Source organism: Gymnoscopelus microlampas (assembly GCF_963454915.1).
Source record: "Gymnoscopelus microlampas genome assembly, chromosome: 9".
NCBI lineage: Eukaryota > Metazoa > Chordata > Actinopteri > Myctophiformes > Myctophidae > Gymnoscopelus > Gymnoscopelus microlampas.
Window position 1 is genome coordinate 25,884,843 of NC_139946.1, and position 18,989 is coordinate 25,903,831.

At 44.6% G+C, this 18,989-nt stretch overlaps 1 protein-coding gene across 1 annotated transcript in view; it reads left to right on the forward strand.

Annotated features, from left to right (window-relative positions):
• The window catches only part of cracd (capping protein inhibiting regulator of actin dynamics), a 34,498-nt gene extending 16,243 nt beyond the window's left edge, over positions 1-18,255 (forward strand). Inside the window, exons 2-10 of the mRNA XM_084067773.1 lie at positions 1,956-2,124; positions 3,880-4,012; positions 4,488-4,643; positions 5,560-5,625; positions 6,919-7,149; positions 7,869-10,101; positions 11,257-11,447; positions 13,183-13,342; positions 17,721-18,255. Coding sequence (XP_083923899.1) covers positions 3,971-4,012; positions 4,488-4,643; positions 5,560-5,625; positions 6,919-7,149; positions 7,869-10,101; positions 11,257-11,447; positions 13,183-13,342; positions 17,721-17,881 — 3,240 coding nt within the window. The 5' untranslated portion in view covers positions 1,956-2,124; positions 3,880-3,970 and the 3' untranslated portion in view covers positions 17,882-18,255. The remainder of the gene's footprint in view (positions 1-1,955; positions 2,125-3,879; positions 4,013-4,487; positions 4,644-5,559; positions 5,626-6,918; positions 7,150-7,868; positions 10,102-11,256; positions 11,448-13,182; positions 13,343-17,720) is intronic.
• The last annotated feature ends 734 nt before the right edge of the window (positions 18,256-18,989 follow it).

Below are 18,989 nucleotides of genomic sequence, written 5' to 3' on the forward strand. Positions count from 1 at the left end.
ATTTCATCACAGGGTCCTAAGGAGAGAGCAGAGAGCAGTATTTATTTATTTTCCCGCCTGACACATGAGAAAGTTTAACTGATATCACACAGTTTATAACTTCCTGGCAAGCAGAGATGGTTTGGAAATAACGTTATAAAACAAAGGTCCAACCTTACTACAGTATCATAATGAAAGGGACGCACTATCTTTGGCAATCAACCTTAAGTAATGATTTCTCTGACGGTAGGGAGGGTTCACTGAAACCGCTTTGCTTAAACAGGTAGGTTTACAGAGAGGTTTGATATTCCTTTTGTTATATTTGGTATGATAATTCCATTTAAAAGAATTGTGGGGAAGTGTATTGTGATAGTGTAAAATGCCTCCATCGTAAATAGGAAATGACTGGCACATGTGTGACAATACCTACGCAGCAGATTCCTGAGTGTTAATCTAATGCTGCCTCCAAGTGCAAACACAGACCCCAATCAAAGTCTGGTCTGGTGCAGTTCTGGATTGAAATATGCATTTGTACAAGCTTTGAGTGTGTTGTACTGTGTGGCTGTGCTGGAGCACTGAGGTAAGAGGTTCCACCACAAATCCGGGGGTTGACTTTTTTGACATGTTCCCTGAACCCATGTGGACAGCCACATACCGTTGAGGGTTTCTGCAAACTTCTATAAGAACGCTATCGAGCAGGAATCTTTTCGCTGTGGGACATTGTGAGTTTGCATGTTAGCAGTTGTAACAGGTGTGACAAGGTGTGGTTTCAACAGTTTATCATGCTTAATAAGGTAATTCCAGTGGAGTATTGTACTTTTATTTACCTTTTTTAGGGTCTGTACTTACGGTATATTGTACTTTTTAACTCCACAATATATCCAGGGAGGGGAAAAGGTACATTATGAATTACTACTACTTAAACTCTATTTCAAATATACTGAAAATAGCTCATAGATATACTATTTTCACTATTGATATTTTTTTAAACTTCCAGGAAACTCCTTTAATTGTTTGGGAAAATGTCTAAATTGTAATACAGCGATACATTGATAATAAAAAGAAAATATAATTTGTACAAATTACAGTACAAATAGTACATGCACTTTTTTTTGTTTTTTAAAGCATGCACTCGTGGATACTTAAAAAAAGAAGCATGTTGTACAAAGTACAAATTTGACAGAGAATCTTTCACTTGTAGTTGAGTAATATGTGACCGACCAGGAGTATCTATGGCATACTTGGATTCAAGTACTGGGAGTGAGTACTTTATCCACCACTGGGTATTTCTCCTCTTCCCTTGCTGTGAACGTGGGTACAGTTAGTGTGAACAGCAGAGCCAAGGTTCTTGTCCTGTCATTCCATCTCCTGTGTCTAGCTCCTTTCATTTGATTCAATCGATCATGCAGTGGTTGAAAGTAAACAAGTACATTTATTCAAGTACTGTACTACAGTACAGGTACATTTACTTAACTTTGAAATATTTTAAAATTCTGCTCCACTACATCTCAGAGTCAAATTTGCACTTTTTACTAGCCCTATTTTATAGCCGACCTGAAGTGGGCAAAAAAAAAAAAAGACGATCTACAAGCTCGCAATATACTCCACAATACTTTGGTACTGTGGGTATAATTTTGATGCCAGTACTTTTGTACTTTTACTCAAGTAAAACTTTGAATACAGTACTTTTACTTGTAGTAACAGAGTGTTTTTATATTGTGTTATTGCTACTACTTAAGTAAAACATCTGAGTACTTCTTCCACCACTGCGATCATGTCTCATGATTCAATCACACAGCAAAGCATTGCACATCCATGCACACGCAGACATGCTGTACATACGCTGCACACGGAATACCTTTCATACCCTCCTGGTGTGTTTGGAACATGAGGTATAAAGATTGATTATCTGATTGCACGGAAGTCGCAGTTATCACAAATGTATTATTAATTTTTTCGTGTGGTTGGGGCAACAGAGAGGAGGCGACAGGGCAAATTCCAGCCCTTCAAACGTCTGTTTGGGAAGAGGAAGAAGAGGGAAGTGGAGAGGGGCTTCGATGCCGTGGAGCTGAAGGCCAGTTACTCCACCGGAGAGGTGTGCAATGGGGTCGTGTCTGACGACGAGGACACCAATCAGAATTTGAGGTAATGACCACAAGAAATGCACTTTTTAACCCATTAAAGGGATAGTTCACCCAAAACGTTACTTTTTTTCTACCGATTAGTCACCCGAAGGAGACTTGGATTCATGGATATTTTTTTGTTTTTGTCGCATTCCTAAGCCAATAATTTGATGATCAGCGAATCGGTGGGCAGCGGTTCCTGTAGGAGACACAAAGGAGACTCCTTGTGTCTCCTACCAGAACCGCTGCCGGTCATCAAATTATTGGCTTAGGAATGTGACAAAATCTAAAAAATATCCATGAATTCAAGTCTCCATGGGGTGACTAATCGATAGAAAAAATGGGGGTGAGCTATCCCTTTAAGGCCTGAGGCTGATTCTACAAATGCCTTCTGAATTAGTAGTTCTCCAACCTTTTCATGCCAACCCCCAATTTATATGTATTTGGCCGCGGACCCCCCATCTGAAAAATGTTTGTGCCAGGGACCCCATGAAGAGAAGATTTGTGTTTTAAAAAAATGGTAAATTACACTTCACTTCAAAAATGTTCAAAAATAGAAGAACCTACAAGCTCGCATTGCGGCACGAAGTGACGCGCTGTGAGCTTGGATATCTGCTATTTTTTAATAGCCAAAGTTAAAATCTAAAATGAAATTCTTTCCCGGTTTTAATGGGTTAAAAGACGTTGAGGGGGGGTTCCACTTCCAGGGGGTCCCCAGCTAAATTATTGATAGTTAGGGAACAAATGGACACTATCAGGCCTTTAACTCTGAGAGTGTTGAAATGGACCCTACAGGGGTTACGGTCCATTTGGTCCCTAGCCTGGCCACTGCGTGGGGGGGGGGGGGGGGGGGGGGGGGGTGGAAAAGATGTGTGACATAGGGTTTGTTTATATACTCCACATGACATTGCAAGCCAGAACTAAATGATATAACAGTGTTATTCTTTAAAGGACCCTTCCATTTGTGCCCTACAGTGAGCTGTTCCCACTGTGCCTTCTTCTGGCTTGTTTTCTGCTGACGCAGAGCACTAAATCGGGCCTTATCAATAATTAATTGTCCATACGTCGCAGAACATTTTGACCTTAGTCGCTAAAGAGCAACTTAGCTGGTCTTATTCCAAGCTGGAGGAAGTAGCAAGTATATGCCCACTTAAACTCTGGTTCCCAATCTTTTTTAGCATGTCATTTGAGACTCGACTTGAGTGAGTTACACATTTCAGTTGGTTGTTTCCTGCAGTGTCACGCTCATGGGAAGAGGGAGAGGCTCAGATCATAAAAGGCCTTGTCTGGATCTCAGCCTTTAATTGGTGGATTACAGTGGTGTTGCCTGTGCAGAGATCCATTCCCTTTCTCTTTGTGCAGAAATGATTTACAGAAGGATGCTCCCACACACCCTGCTCAGAGTGAATTAATAGGTGAATGATGATAATGACACGCTAAAGCGTTGGAAAGAAATCCTTTTCTTAAATCGTGTGCTACTGGAACATCCTGGATTCTCATGACAAGTAATTTGAGAGCATATAAACGAAAATGTTTCCAAAAGCTTGGCTGTTGGAAACAGTTTCGTTGTAAAAACAATAGGTTGATGTATTCTGTTTAAAATGTTGTCACTGCCCCGTTTTTCTGTTGCTTGTGAGAGGACTTTTTGTGTGTTTTATCCTAGAACTGCTATTAACCTATCTGATGCGTTGTCAATACAATATGTGGTTATTTGCTTTTCAACTAAACTAAACTAAACTAAACTAAATCAGCAGTACTGTCATGCATTCTTCTGCAGGGAGTTGAATCCAATTGGTTCCAGAGCTCTCTCCCACGACAGCATCTTCATCCCAGAGGAGCCGGTGCCGGAGCCCTGCCTAGAACAGACCATGTCCCAGGAGAACGTCTCCGATAAAGTCAGGAACCTGCAGGTGGGCTCGCTGTTTTAGGTACCGTTTCTCAATGTCAGGCCCGGGGACCAACGGGTCTGCCAGGGTGAGAGTGTTCAAATGGGACCAAATGGACCCTTACGGGTTTGTGACTCTTGAGAGTGTACAAATGGAACCAAAATGGATGGGTCCATTTGGTTCCATTTTGTTACACTCTCAGAGTTGAATTGATATTGAGCATTTTACGGTGTAGATTGGGGGCCCCAGTGATAAAACGTGGTGTCAAATGTTCCTCTTCCATTGCATACACCACAATACGAATGAACAATAATTACATAATTATTCAAATATTATAAAACCAAACAAAATAAATGCAACCCAAACCAATACATAACGACAAAACAAGACACAACAAAAAGACAACTTAAATTGGTGAACACATTTATCTCAAAATTAAGAAATAACAATTTAAACAAAGTACATGATAAAATAAGTGTTCTTTTTGTCCGTCACACAGAGGCAGATTGCACAGAGCATCAAGTTTGGCCAGAAGCCTCCGTCTCAGCGTCGGAGCGAGGGAGACGAGGGCAGCTCAGACGAGGAGGAGGTTCCTCAGAGTCCTCTGAAGGTGGAGGCCCAGATGGAGGCGGCGCCGCCAGAACCCCAGCCAAAGGTACTGACTAAATGGCCGGCAGTGATGGAAGAAGTACTCACATGTTCAAGGGATAGTTCACCCCCAAAATTACTTTTTTTCTATCGATTAGTCACCCCATGGACACTTGTATCCATGCATGGGGTGACTAATGGATAGAAAAGAATATTTTTTTTGGGTCAACTATCCCTTTGAGTAAAAAGTACAAAAGTATTGGTGTCAAAATGTACTTAAAGTACCAAAAGTAGAAAGTACTCATTGTGCAGAATGTCCCATTTCACAAGTTTTCAAATGTATAAAATGTATACAAATCTTTTGAAAATAGCAGATCTACAAGCTCACAATGCGTCACACAGTACTTGAGTAAATGTACTTACAGTATAGTTACTTTACACCACTGCTAAAGAGCCGGTCACACTGAGCATTATACCTATAACAATAACTATAATAACTATATTGTTCACCATTGTCTTTGTGGTGTTAACTCTGCCATCCACTTCACTCAACGGTTTTAAAAACAATATCGTTTTTTATAGTTATAGTGCTCAGTGTGAATGGCCCTTAAGATCACTGGTTCTCAACGTGGGGGGTCCGCAGAACCCCGCGAAAGGAGCCAAATGTTCCGATATGGGTATATAACTCTGAGAGTGTAAAAATCGAACCAAAGGGTCCATTTGGTTCCATGCGTAGACTCATGATTTTACAGTGTACAGTGGGTCACAGAGATAAGAATTCGATCAAATGGGGGTACGTGGCTTAATGCCTTTCAAACTGAGGGGTCCTTGAAATGAAAAGGACCGAGAATCACTGACTAAAGATGTTCTCCAGCTCCTCTGAGAGCAGCGTCTGCTCAGTGCTGAGCTGCGGAGGAATGCCGACGCGGCGGAATTCAGCACGGACACATGATGACTCATGTTCTGTTTGTCTCCTCCACCAGGAGGTCCAGGTGGTCCAGCAGCCCCAAGGAGCCCAGCAGCACGTCCACGTGACCCAGCAGGCCAAGGTAGGCCTATTCATAATAACAATCGTCTCACCGCAGTTATTTGAGACTAGAGGTTCGGGCAGGGTTGCCAGATCTGCTCATTATAATTTCCCCGCAATATTTTATTTGAAAATAGCCGATCTACAAGCTCACAACGCGTCGCGATGCGACGCGTTGTGAGCTTGTAGATCTGCTATTTTCAAATAGCTGATGTATATGTTAAAGTGCTCATGGGGCCCATAGTCGCTTCTTTTGGGCTGGTTTTCCTAGACCTGGTTGCTTGTTTCTCTCACAGAATCTGGCAACACTGGGTTCGGGCCACACACCTACGTCGCACTGCCGATCCGACCGATATGTCCGAGTCGTAGTGTCGGCCGGGGCTTTGTCAGAGTACCCGTTGTACCTGTCTGTCTTTGTCCCTTTTATTCCCACATGGAGATCTCTGATGTCATCAGTATATGCCCTTATATTGGCATGCCCATATATGGGTATATCGTTTGGCTCGGCGGTTCTGGACAACTGGATATCCATACATGCCTATATATACAGTATGGACATATCGGTCGGATCGGCGGTTCTGGACAACCGCATATCCGAGCGACTCGACGGCGGGCACTGCTCTCCCTCGATTCTTTGCCGATGTGCATGCTGAGTTTGAAGTCAGTCGGTCCCATACACGCACATAGCGGTCGGATCTGTGGCTCTGGATAACCGGATATGGGCGTATCGGGTTTGTTTATGGTTATGTCTGAGTCACAGTGGCGTGGCCGTGGTCCGCCTGCAGGCCCCCCCATCAGGCAATTTTAATATAGAATGTTTGAAAGTATACAATTATAAAATTCATGGCCTGTTTTGGCCATAGTACAGCACATTGTTTATTTTTAGCGGCACTAGCCGCTCTATACCTTTAGGTATAGAGCGGATCCTGCTCTATACCTGACTTTGTCCGTGTTCACCGTCAACGTTCTGATTGGTCAGACCCGTCAACAAAGTGATTGGTCAGACCCGTCAACAAAGTGATTGGTCAAGCTTCACGCGACACATGGCTATAAACACATTATAAACACATATCGATGACATAATGTATCAAAGGCGCCGCTACCTTCACGCAGGGTGTGATTTTTTAATTATTGGTAGCGGTCTTTGTCAGTCATTTCTTTGTATATTTATCATATCTGCCTTGTGACACTTTTATTTACAAAGCCTAAAAGTAAGTGATTTTGATTTACGTTCCAATGTTCAATGCCAAAAATCACAAGTATTTGTATGACAAATCGTCAACTAACATTTCATGACCGTGTGACCCACGCTCAGGGGGCCCAGCAGGTCCAGGCTCCAGCCCAGCCGGGGACGGGGACGCACAGCACTCCAGTCAGGTCGCCCAGGTCCAGGCGAGTTCTTCCACCCGACGGCACTATCGAGTCCATCAACCTGGACTCTGTTCCCCTGTCCGCCCCACGCCTCGACAACACCGCCGCCAAGCACAAACTGTCTGTCAAGCCCAAGAACCAGAGGGTGTCCCGCAAGCACAGGCGCTTTACACAGGTGAGTCCAGAAACACTTTGATAGAATCTGGGGTTGTAAAGCTACCCAGTCATGATATAATACAATATATGACCAATATCCACATGTTGCACATGATTTTTATCTGCTGCTTTCTGTGCTCTGTGATTGCGGAAATGGCAGTTATGATTCCATTCACTCTCATTGTATGGTAAAAAAAAAAAAAGATACAGTATATTTATTCATTACATTCATTGTTGATATGACCGTTGAGTGTTGAGGCTACAATATATATTCATACTAATATATTAATTATTACTGAACTTATTTTCCTACCTCATTCATTTAGTTTCAGGGTTTTTTATTTACTTTTACTCTTTCTTTTCTCAAAGTGGGGTTAATATAAAATGAGTTAATATAGCATCCACAATCAGTGTAACTACATCGGCTATTTGAAAATAAAAATGTAAACAATTACAACACAAATCTTGTATGGAGGTCCCTGACCTCCATTCAGGGTCACTTGACATGAAAAGGTTTTAGAAGTTTTAGAACCACTGCTGTAAGAAGTAAAAGTGTAGAACGTGTTAATCCCACAAGGGAAATTCAGTTTCAGCTTCATCCAGCTGATATCTACTCAGGTGGGCATATTGAGCACTCGGGGAGTAGTTGGGGGTTAAGTATCTCGCTCTAGGACACATAGCGGGGACTGGGACTCGACTCCCAGGTGGCAAGCGTAACCTGGATTGTCTTTCTCCTAGGATCTCCAGGAGGTTTCTCTCCCCGGGGTTCTGCAGGAGGAGCAGGAGGCTGAAGGAGGCCAGCAGAGGACAGCCGCTGAGGAGCCTCCCTACGGGTCCCCGGAGACCTCCAAGAAACAGAGACTGCAGGAGGAGGAGAGACGCGAGTCCAGGCGGAGGAGGGAGCAGGAGGAGCAGAGGCTCCGACGGGAGGAGGAAGAGGAGAGGAGGAGGAGAGCGGAGGAGCTGAGAGCGCGTGAACTCGAGGAGGAGAGATGCCGCAAGCAGCAGGAAGAGGAGCGCCTCCGTAAAGAGGAGGAAGAACGGAGACAGAGGGAGGAGCTGGAGAGGATGAGGAGGGAGGAAGAGGAGCTGGAGCGTAGACGGAGGGAGGAGGAGGAGGAGGCCAGGAAGAGGCGAGAAGAAGAGGAGCGATGCCGGAGAGAAGAGGAGGAGAGAAAGCGCCTGGAGGAGCAGAGGAGAAAAGAGATGGAGGAGGAGAGGATGCGGCTGGAGCTGGAGGGAAAGAGACTGAGAGAAGAGGAGGAGAGACAGAGGAGGCTAAAGGAGGAGATGGAGGAGAAGATGAAACTGGAGGCGGAGGAGAGGAGGAAACTGGAAGAGGAGGAGCAGAAGCCCCCCCAGGAGAGGAAGAGGAGGGCGGAGGAACTCCGCTGGAGGGAGATGGAGGAGAGGCAGAGACCATTCTCTTTCAAGGTGTCCTCTGGAGAGAAACAGATCCTGTTCCAGAAGGTCAACCTGACGCCCGTGGCGGGACATCACAGCGGGCCCGCGGCCGAACCGGTGGAGGGCGTCAAGACCTCCTCCTCTGAAGGAGGAGACTCCCACCTGCCGTCCTCACAGTATGTCCCCCACACGGCCATCTTGGTGACGGGGGCCCAGCTCTGCGGGACGGCCGTCCACATGGACCAGATCAAAGACACGGCCTGCAAGTCTCTGCTGGGCTTGGGAGAAGACAAGAGAGCCATGGGGTTGCCGCTGGCCAAGGGCAAGATATCGCCTGACCGCAAGTCCGCCAAGACCAAATCCCTCACCGAGACCTCGCCCGCCACGGACCAGTCCAGTGCTGCCGTCCTGGCAGAATGGGCCAGCATTCGATCGAAGATATTCAAGGGCGCCGAGGAGGGCAAGTACGACGATCACCCAGAATCCGGACGGAACCAGACTCGGCCGAGCAGCGAAGACCTGAACCAGCCTCCCTTCTCACACACCAACCTCAGGAAGACCATGTCTGCCAACGCCAAGTTCTCCATCACCCCCGCGAAGAAGAAGTTCGGAGACTCGAATCGTAACTCGGAGCTGTTGAGTCTGGACGTCAGGGACGGAGGGAAGGACGTGTCTACGGCCGAGGCCCCCTGCAGCTCCCCATCGGCCTCGCCGGGCCCAGGTGGTAGGGCTCAGAGCAAGGCTGCTAAAACAGTCCGCATCGCGGAGAGAGGCTCAGAGGAGTGTGTGTTTGCCAAAGACCTCCCTTCCTTCCTGGTTCCCAGTCCCGGGTCCAAAGCTGAAGCGGCGGAGGTGAAGAACGGGAGCCAGGGTGAGGCGGAGGACTCGGATTACAACGAGGAGGAGGAGGAGGAGAGAGGGTCAGAGGGTGGCGAGGACAAGCCCTCTCCTTTTGGCATAAAGCTGAGGAGGACCAACTACTCGCTCCGCTTTCACAGCGAACAGTCCACAGAGAAAAGGAAGAAACGGTACAGCGCGGGGGACAGCTTCGATGGGGTCCCCTCCCCGCTCACGCCCATAGAGCCAGACTCCGACTGCTCCTCTGTCTTTTCGGATAAATCGAGCCCTGTGTCTCCCCATCCAGAGAGCGCAGGCAGCAGGTTCTCACACGCAGCCGCCTCCCCTGCCGTCCTACGGGCCAAATCGGGCAGGTCTCAAAGTGCCGCTGCAATGCATGGCGAGGGCGAGAAAGCGCTTTCCAAACCGCCGCTCTACCAAAGACCCACCGTGTCGCCGAAACCTGCCACCCCTCCCCCGTCGCCGCTCCCCAAAACAGTGCGAGGGGTCTCCAGTGATGCTACAACCCAGAGGGCAGGGGGGCCGGCGGAGTCGCCCGGCCAGGATCAGGCAGAACGGGGCGAAGATTCCTCTTCGGCCGTGGCCCAGCTACGCAGGAGCAGCCATGTCCCAGGGGATGAGGAGCCCAAGGAGAAGAAGTCCTTCTTCCCCTCCATCAACATCCCCTGGAGAGAGAAGACAGACAGAAAGACAGAGCTCCTCCGGAAAGGTCAGTGTCCCTTTAGACCACAAAGTGTGTTGTTATTTTCTGATTTAAAATACATGCAATATGCTGTAATAATATTTATTTGAGTATTTATTAATTTTGTGATTAAAAGAGCATATTATGTTCTCTTCATTTTAGCTTGTTTTTTAATTGCATGAGGTAATAGTTAAATGTTCATTAAATGGTTTGGGTTTTGTCATATTGAGCTGCACTAAAGCAAATCCCTTTCGGTCTCAATTGATATTGCAATATAGTCTATACAATACTTGAACTGAGCATGTGAAGATTACCTCTAAATAAATGCTAAGATACCCCATTAAATTAGCATAATTGAGCACACCTTGTGGACCATTCAACTCAAAAGAGTTTTAATGTCATATAGGGTAGGCCAAAATGCTTTTCTCAGAGGCCTTTCTGACCTTGCAAAGAGAAATGTGTCAAGGAAACGCCAGTGTACGCTGAACTGTTTACTCTTCCTAAGCCATGGATCTTTATCAAGGACCTTTGGTGAATGAACACTTCAGAGACCAAACAGGAGTTTTAGGTCCTAGAATGTGTTACTGTACGTCTGCCTGCAAGACAGTAATAAGACACAGACAGTCAGACAGACACCAACAACTAGTTCAGGTAGCAAATGGTTTAGATTTTATTGTCAAAGACATGGTTGCATGGAAATACAAGATAAGATAAGATGTCATTACAGTGGATTATACGTTTGATGTTTGCATATCTGAAAACAATAAAATCTTCATCCAAAGCCCAAGAGAAGTACAGGAAAAGAAAAGGTAAAAGTAAATAAAAACCCTGAAACTAAAATAAGGATTTCAGTAATAATTAATATATTAATATGAATATATATTGTAGCCTATCAACAACAATGAATGTAATGAATAAATAAATATACTGTATGTAGTCTATCAACAGAACTATCCTTAACAAGCATGTTTATGTATGAATGGACACAGGTGAAGAGTAGCATGTACACTAGTAATGTTAAGTACATGGGGGAGTAAACAAGGTTTAATAAAAACCTCAAAATAGCCATAGCCTACATGTATGTCTATATATAAACAGTACAGTATATGTAAAAAAACTGTCATGTCATAATGCAGTACAGTGGTAAAGGAATGTGACACGGTTCACGTTGTCTCCTTACAGAAAAGCCGTCGTTACAGAGCAGGCACTCTCTGGACAGCTCGCGGGCCTCGGAGAAGGAGGTGGGGCCCCTGTGGATCACGTTGGCCCTGCAGAAGCAGAAGGGCTTCAGGGAACAGCAGCAGAGCCGTGACGACAGACGCAGCCAGAGAGAGGCCAAACTGGCAGAGAAACAGTCCCGAGACAAAGACGGAGTACGTACCTCTCTGCTTATACTGTCTAAAATTGTCAAATGATTTCAATGCTGCTTATTTTATTTCACCGGGAGTTTTACCGGGAGGATAGAGATGGTCCTCCCCACCTGGCTGAACATGGCTACTTGTGTTTGCTGGAGCCCCACGGTGGTGGGCTACTTAGCCCCAAAACTTAAAATTCTGTGAATTTCAGTACAATATTCAGTACATTCAGTCCATAGTCATAGTCATAGTCAGGCTGTCAAAATGTGTTAATTAACTGAGTTAATACATTTATGGAATGAATGCATTAAAAGCTTTAAATCAATGAACGCATGCGCATAATAACCCGCCCCATACATCCCATAATTCCATCCACTCTGCACTAGTCATCACTTTGTTATCTGATGGCTCACGATGATCCAAACAAGATGGAAAGAAAACCTGTGTGTAGCTCAATCTGGATGGTGAAAAACACAAGTTGGTTATTGACAGAAAAGGATGCGCAGTGACTCAAATCACATAGCATAACAGGGTTAGGGCGAGCGAGACGGAGAGAGATCAAGATTGAGAAAGTCATTCAATTTTCCGTTCCCATAAAAACATACAGTGAAAATATTTCTGTCATAATTACAAATGGTGATGAATCATGATTAATTATTAATGTTTGATTAATCTGATTTAAAAGGTCTTATCGTTTGACAGCCCTAATATTTTTGTTATTACTCTTGCAACATTCAGTTTAATGTTGTAACAGAGCATGCCTGCCTACCAGGACACTTAACCACTTAAACCCCACCATCCGTATTGTGGGGAAAGCTTTCTCTGAAAATACGACAGCTTGTCGATCGTTTGTCAGCAAAATCTTTCTCCACGATAACAGAAAAGACATTAGTATAGAGCCCCGAGGGACACGGTCAACCATATAGGGTTTAAGTAGCCTGGTATACCCCCCCTTCCGGAAATCTCATTTGCAATGGAAATGAGAATTCCGGAGGGAGGGGCTTTACCAGGCTAGGGTTTATGTGGTTAAAGTACATAAAACTCAGTCACCGGATTTGTTAATGTTTGTTATATTCGTATGGCGTGGCTCTGTAAGAGGCTAGCCATCTAGAGGGTCTGTCTGTCCGGAACTAATCTTGAAAACCGCCGGGCTGATAAGTGGCAAATGTCTTGTGCATGCTGCCAGTAGGCCAACTTCGTACCTCTACACATTTATTTTCATATATCGTTGCTGTCGGGTGGAAACCTTGTCCAAAACTGTTCCTTTTTATTTCATTTTTGTGAAAATAGCCGATCTACAAGCTCACAACACGTTGCATCGTGTCGCGTTGTGAGCTTGCTATCTGCTATTTTCACAATTTCTTAGCGACAGTTTTGTGTGATGAAGTTGGGCAATAATTTACGAAAATACATAAAAAGTTGAAATATGGAAATACAAGGTTTCTGCCCAACAGCAACGATATACAGTACTAAATAGTATGTTAGTATGTGATTTTGGACGTCTGCATACTAGCATATTACGGTATTTAGTATGCCAAATTTATTTTTTGTATAGTATGCAGTACATTAGTATGTGGTTTCGGATGCAACCGCAATTTTTTTAAGTTGTATTAGTACTTTTCTATTTCTTTGACACTTGAAGCCCAGCATCCATATTCTGTCTAAAGTGTCTTTAAGTGGTTAATTGTGTTATTGTGTGAACATTCCTTATATATATGAACGTACCAATAAACTTGATTGATCCTGACTACAGGCTACGCTGGGCAGTCCTACGGACAGCAAAGTGGACAGAAGCCCCAGTCCTTCTAAGCCCCGGACCCCAGAGGAGCCCAAGAGACCTGACAGTCTCCTGGGACGCTTTGACCGCAGAGACCCCCTGAAGAAAGCCAATACTCTGCCCAGCTCTGTCACAGGTACTAAATGAGACAGAAATGAAATAGAAAAGAGCGCAGATATCCACCAGGCCAAGTTCGCTACCCACTGTTCCCAATCCCTATGCTGTTCAGAACATGGATTTAGTGAGAAATGTTACCCATAGATACTGTATCTGTATATACACGTAAGATGCCTGCTGCTGTTCATTGGAGTGATGTGTTATCACAGCCACAATATTGAACCAGTCATAGTTTAGAGGGAAAGGGGGGTCCACGCGCATAGGGTGGATTTTTTGGCTGCCACCAGTTTTTTCTTAATCATTGAAGGGTGTATTTTAAGATTCTGCCAGGTACCAGGCTGAAAGAAATTCTCATAGGGTTTTTAACCCTTTCTTACACATATCTAACCTAAATCCGAAAATGGAAAAAAAGAGAAAACAGAAGAAACAACCTACAGGGACAAAGGAACACATGTTTCCATACAATTAGGACCCAAGGAATTAATTGAAATGGTTATTATTCAGATTCAAGCACATCTTGACTCTATTTTGGGGCAAACAATGCACAAAAATAGCTGAAAATGTTCAGATCGCATCTATATTTCTCTTTTTCCTAAATCCTTAGGTGGATTTTTCCTTGCCAACTGTTTTTTCTTGATCCTTGAAGGGTGCATTTTAAGATTATGCCAGGTATCAGGCTGAAATAATAGATAATAGACAACAATTGTTATTATTAAGATTCTAGCACATCTTGACTATTAACAGGACAGAAACTGCCCCCCCCCCCAAAAAAAAGAAATCTGAAAATGTTCAGGGCTGTTTCCTACTGACATCCAAGGCCAGCTCTTATCATGGTGTGGTGAGGGAGAAGGCTGATTTAAGCAGTCACACCTGGCCTGACTTAACATGTCCTATCTATTACTCTTTGATACTGTAATTTGATATCTTAAATAAAGCACATTTCTCTTTTTGCAGCTCATATGACTTTGGTAAGGAGCTTGAAACCGCAAGGGCTATGGCGATGAGATGTCCACCTACCTGACCCCTCAAATTATAACAGGCGAGGGAAATGTTGTTTTTCACAGCGAATGGGACAACCTGAACAGAATCACAACCAATATTCATGGCTCAAATGTTGTAACAGTGCTGGGAGTATCATGATTCAAGAGGTGAAGGAGGGCCATCAGAGTACCAGTGAGAGGACAGTTCCTCTCTATGAGAGATCATCCAAGATGAGAAGCCCTAAGCTCACACCTCCGGAGATGCTACCGGAGCTGGCTTTCAAGAGAGCTGGTCCCAACTTCCCCAAAGATGCCAGCTTCACAAGAGGTGGAGTCACATGCATTATGTATGACCATGCTCGTATGAAGTCAGTCAATGCTGTGCGGGCTAAAATGCTGATGAAAATGGTGGGTGCTGATCAAGTAGACCCTGGAACTCGTGGCTCCACCCAAGGTTTGTCTGATCCCACATGTACAGCATGCCAACTTCAGAGTGGCTTGCTACAAGAGAGCAGACCAACCAATCTTTGAGAGGCCCAACCCCTACGATGAGTGTGCGATGCGATGCCAGAGTGTGGTCTAGCCAACACCAACTCGGGACTCCTGGATCGCTGCCCTCTGCACTCTCCTATCTAACATCTCAGCCCCATACAGCAGTACTGACTCCACTGTGAGGGTCCATGTCTCAGCCCCATACAGCAGTACTGACTCCACTTTGAAGGTCCATGTTTCAGCCCCGTACAGCAGTACTGACTCCACTGTGAGGGTCCATGTCTCAGCCCCATACAGCAGTACTGACTCCACTTTGAAGGTCCATGTTTCAGCCCCAAACAGCAGTACTGACTCCACTTTGAGGGTCCATGTCTCAGCCCCATACAGCAGTACTGACTCCACTTTGAGGGTCCATGTCTCAGCCCCATACAGCAGTACTGGCTCCACTGTAGCTACAAGCAGCCGCCTCTTGAGGTCTTCTCCCATGTCTGATTTCCACACTTTACTCATCCCATGCAAGGCATTCCAGGCAAGCGCCCTACTACGGACCTTCAGGTCCTGTTCCGTTGAAGCAGTCCAGGCCCCGAGATATTTGAAGTCCTTGACTGCCTCGAGCACCGTCTCGTCCGCAGTGGCAATGGTTTTGTCCGTACTGTCAGTACCTTTGTTTTCTTCATTGAGCTTGAGGCCGACCTTCCTGCACTCCAGTAGTAGTTCTCTTTCTTTGCTGTATCCGAGTAGGCTGGGAGAAGACGATGGATGAGGGGGTGTTAGAACCTGTCTGGACAATTGGACCTATCCTCCCTCCTTCTCTTGTGGAGGTATGGGCCCAGAAAGCAGAGGAAGAGCAAGAAGCTCTTGGGAAAGAAGCAGATTCCTCCAACAATAATGTGGATGAGAAGGATGGAGAGTATCAGTATGAAGAGGAGGATGAAGAGATGGAGATTGGGGAGATAGACTTGGATGACCTCTTTAGTGGTGATGATGATGATGATTAGTTGCAGTAGGGCACATACTGCTTAATTTCGTAAGATTATAAAGGTCAGAACTTGAATGATGTAATATAATTGTATTGCTCTCTTTTTTTGTGCAGTTTTTGTCCTGACATATAATAAACATTTAACTGTGGAAAATGTGTTAATTTCTCTGTGTATCTTCTAACTCAATAACTGCAATTACATTTGTTTTTAATTAGGAATATATTTTTAAATAGGTTTGGGCCTTGATTACACAAACAGTATAATGCATAACAGCTTGTAGAGAATCTTGTTCGGATTATTATTTCCAATAATAACCTAATTTATCTTGTCCAGTGTACTATTAGCTATAGTTCATTTGCATTTTTGTCCTGAAATAGTCAAGATGTGCTCGAATCTTAACTAGAAAATGTGCTCCTCGGAGATGGCGGAGGCCAGTACTGTTCCTGATTAATCCTGTCTTAAGTGTTACTCCGCCATTTCTCAGCCATTTCGTGATTATTCCTGTCTTACCTCACTTTGAAAGAGTCCAAGCCTCTTTCAAAGTGACACATCTATTTATAGGCCGCTATACGTCATGCGTCTCACTAGCCAATCAGAGCACACTCTTTCAACGTATTGTCACGTGTCACGTGAGGCTTGACCAATGTTAGCTTGGCCGAGGGGGGGGGGGGACGGAAAGTGAAAACATAGTCTCCTGGCGGAGACAATAATAACCATTTTGATTAATTCCTTGGGTCCCAATTGTCTGGAAAAATGTGTCGATTTGTCCCGATTTATGCTGTTTTCTCTTTTTTCCATTTTCGGATTTGGGTGGAATATGTAAGATGTAAGAAATGGTTAAAAAGGAACACCATGGGACATTATTTCAGCCTGGCACCTGGCATAATCTTAAAATGCACCCTTCAAGGATCAAGAAATAACAGTTGGCAAGGAAAAATCCACCTAAGGATTTAGTAAAAAGAGAAATATAGATGTGATTCGAACATTTCCAGCTCTTTTTGTGCAGTTTTTGCCCCGAAATAGTCAAGATGTGCTAGAATCTTAATAATAATTTTAATGAATTCCCTGGGTCCTTGTATGGAAACGTGTTCATTTGTCCCTGTAGGTTGTTTATTTCAATAGTTATTCTGTTTTTTCTTTTTTTCGATTTTCGTATTTGGGTAGGATATGTGTAAGAAAGGGTTAAAAATAAACCCTATGGGGCATTTTGCCTGGTACCTGGCAGAATCTTAAAATACACCCTTCAAGGATTAAGAAAAAACAGGTGGCGTCAAAAAATCCACCCTATGCGAGTGGACCCCCCTTTCCATCTAGACTATCAAGCTGTGCCTTCTTTATTTATTATTTATTATTTTCCAAGTTTTTTTTATTATTGTTTTTGTTTTATTACCTGGCTCTAATCCTTCACTGAAGAGGGTGCAAGAGAATTGAGTAATTGTGGTACGGTGGTTAAGATGCAACTTGCAGAACAGAGACTGAGAAGGTAGTTGGTTCAAATCCACCTCTGCATACAAATCGGTAAGTAATTACCATAGTTGTGACGTTTACCTTTCGCATGTCTGTGGTGCAGTGGAAAAGTCAGTGTTTTGTAACCAGAAGGTTCTTGGTTCAAAACCAGATATTAGGTATTTTTTTGCCCCAAGTTTGTGCCTGGCTCTAATTCTTCACTGAAGAGCGTGCAAGAGAATTGATTGAGTACAAACTGTGGTGGTACAGTGGTTAAGTTACAAAAACGGAGGTTTTAGGGTTCAAAACTGCTAAGGAACATTTTCGCTAAACCATTAAAACACTGACTATCTCTATTTTTGCCTTATTTTTGCCATTTCTTTTAAAGTTTTGCCTGTAATGATGTGCCCCAAATAGGGACGCCAGGTTGAAAGTGGTTACAAGAACATGTTTGTCATTTAGTTCTGATCTTGACGACGCTCCTCTTCCTGCGTTTCAGTTGAGATAGCGGATTCCACGCCGTCACCGCCGTCCGTGAAGGAGGTCTCGAAGCGCTTCCCCTCCACCGATTCTCCCCATGGATCAACGGAGCCGGCCTGGCTGGCCCTGGCCAAACGCAAGGCCAAAGCCTGGAGCGACTGCCCGCAGATCATCAAGTAACACCCCCCAAAAAGACTCACCCCGGACTCCCCACCACCACCAACCTCTGGGCCTGCACCCAGACTGCACACTGACCCACGCGTGAACACTCACATCAAACCCCCCACAACCCTTTCCAAATTCCAGATCTCGGACCCTCTACCCTGTGGAACAAAGCTCTCGTCCTCCTGCAACCCTGTATCCATACACTGGCTGGCATTATGTACTGTATTATCAAGTTAAAGTGCGCTGCACCATTACACATGTATACATAAGCAACTACTGCAAGCATGCACTTAACTGTATACAAACACATTAAAGCATTACGTCCCAGCAGGACATACGGTATAGACGTAACTAAAGGTGACGGCTGTTGACACCAAAACGCGCTGCAGTCAGGGACAGCGGAACCCTTTCAGCCAGCCAATGACGAGGTGCCGTGACTGACCAATTGCAACAGCCAACCCCCCCCCAATTCCTCGCTTTTGTAGCCAATGGCGATCACCGTGGTTGTAAATAGGTCATGCGCTAAAACACAACGCAGTTATGAACACGCATTCAGTGACAGAGAAGGAGAAGAAGAAATTTACTCTGAAATAGAACCAGCTCGGTGTTAATCCGACAGAGGAGAGTTTGCAGAGCAGTGTTGGAAAAGGGCTGACAATAACCCGACACCACAAACCACCCTCGTTAAGGGGCGATTTATATTTACTGTAGTTGCGTGCCAGTGTCGCGTAACGAAAATAACCGATATGCAAGCTCAAAATGCGTCATACTGCGACACGTTGTGAGCTTGTAGATCGGCTATTTGCGGTAGAAAAGCAGAAATCGCACTTTTCTTCCTCATGACAGCACCGCGGAAATGTTACAAGCGCCTTCTCCGTTACGTTCTCTCCTTGGTATTATTTCGAGCGACAGATTCACGTGTTGTTGAAACAACGGACACTGTATCCCTTCTCTGAGCCTCGTTTGTGATGTACAAAACAAAAGCCTTTTCTTTTTTTTTTTACTCGTATTCGAAAACCTGTACTTAACCTAACAACTCTCACTGTGTCCGTGATGACTGTGACAGCTGTCAAAGACGCTTTCATTACAATTTGCCATGATGAAGTTATTAGAATCTTGTTTG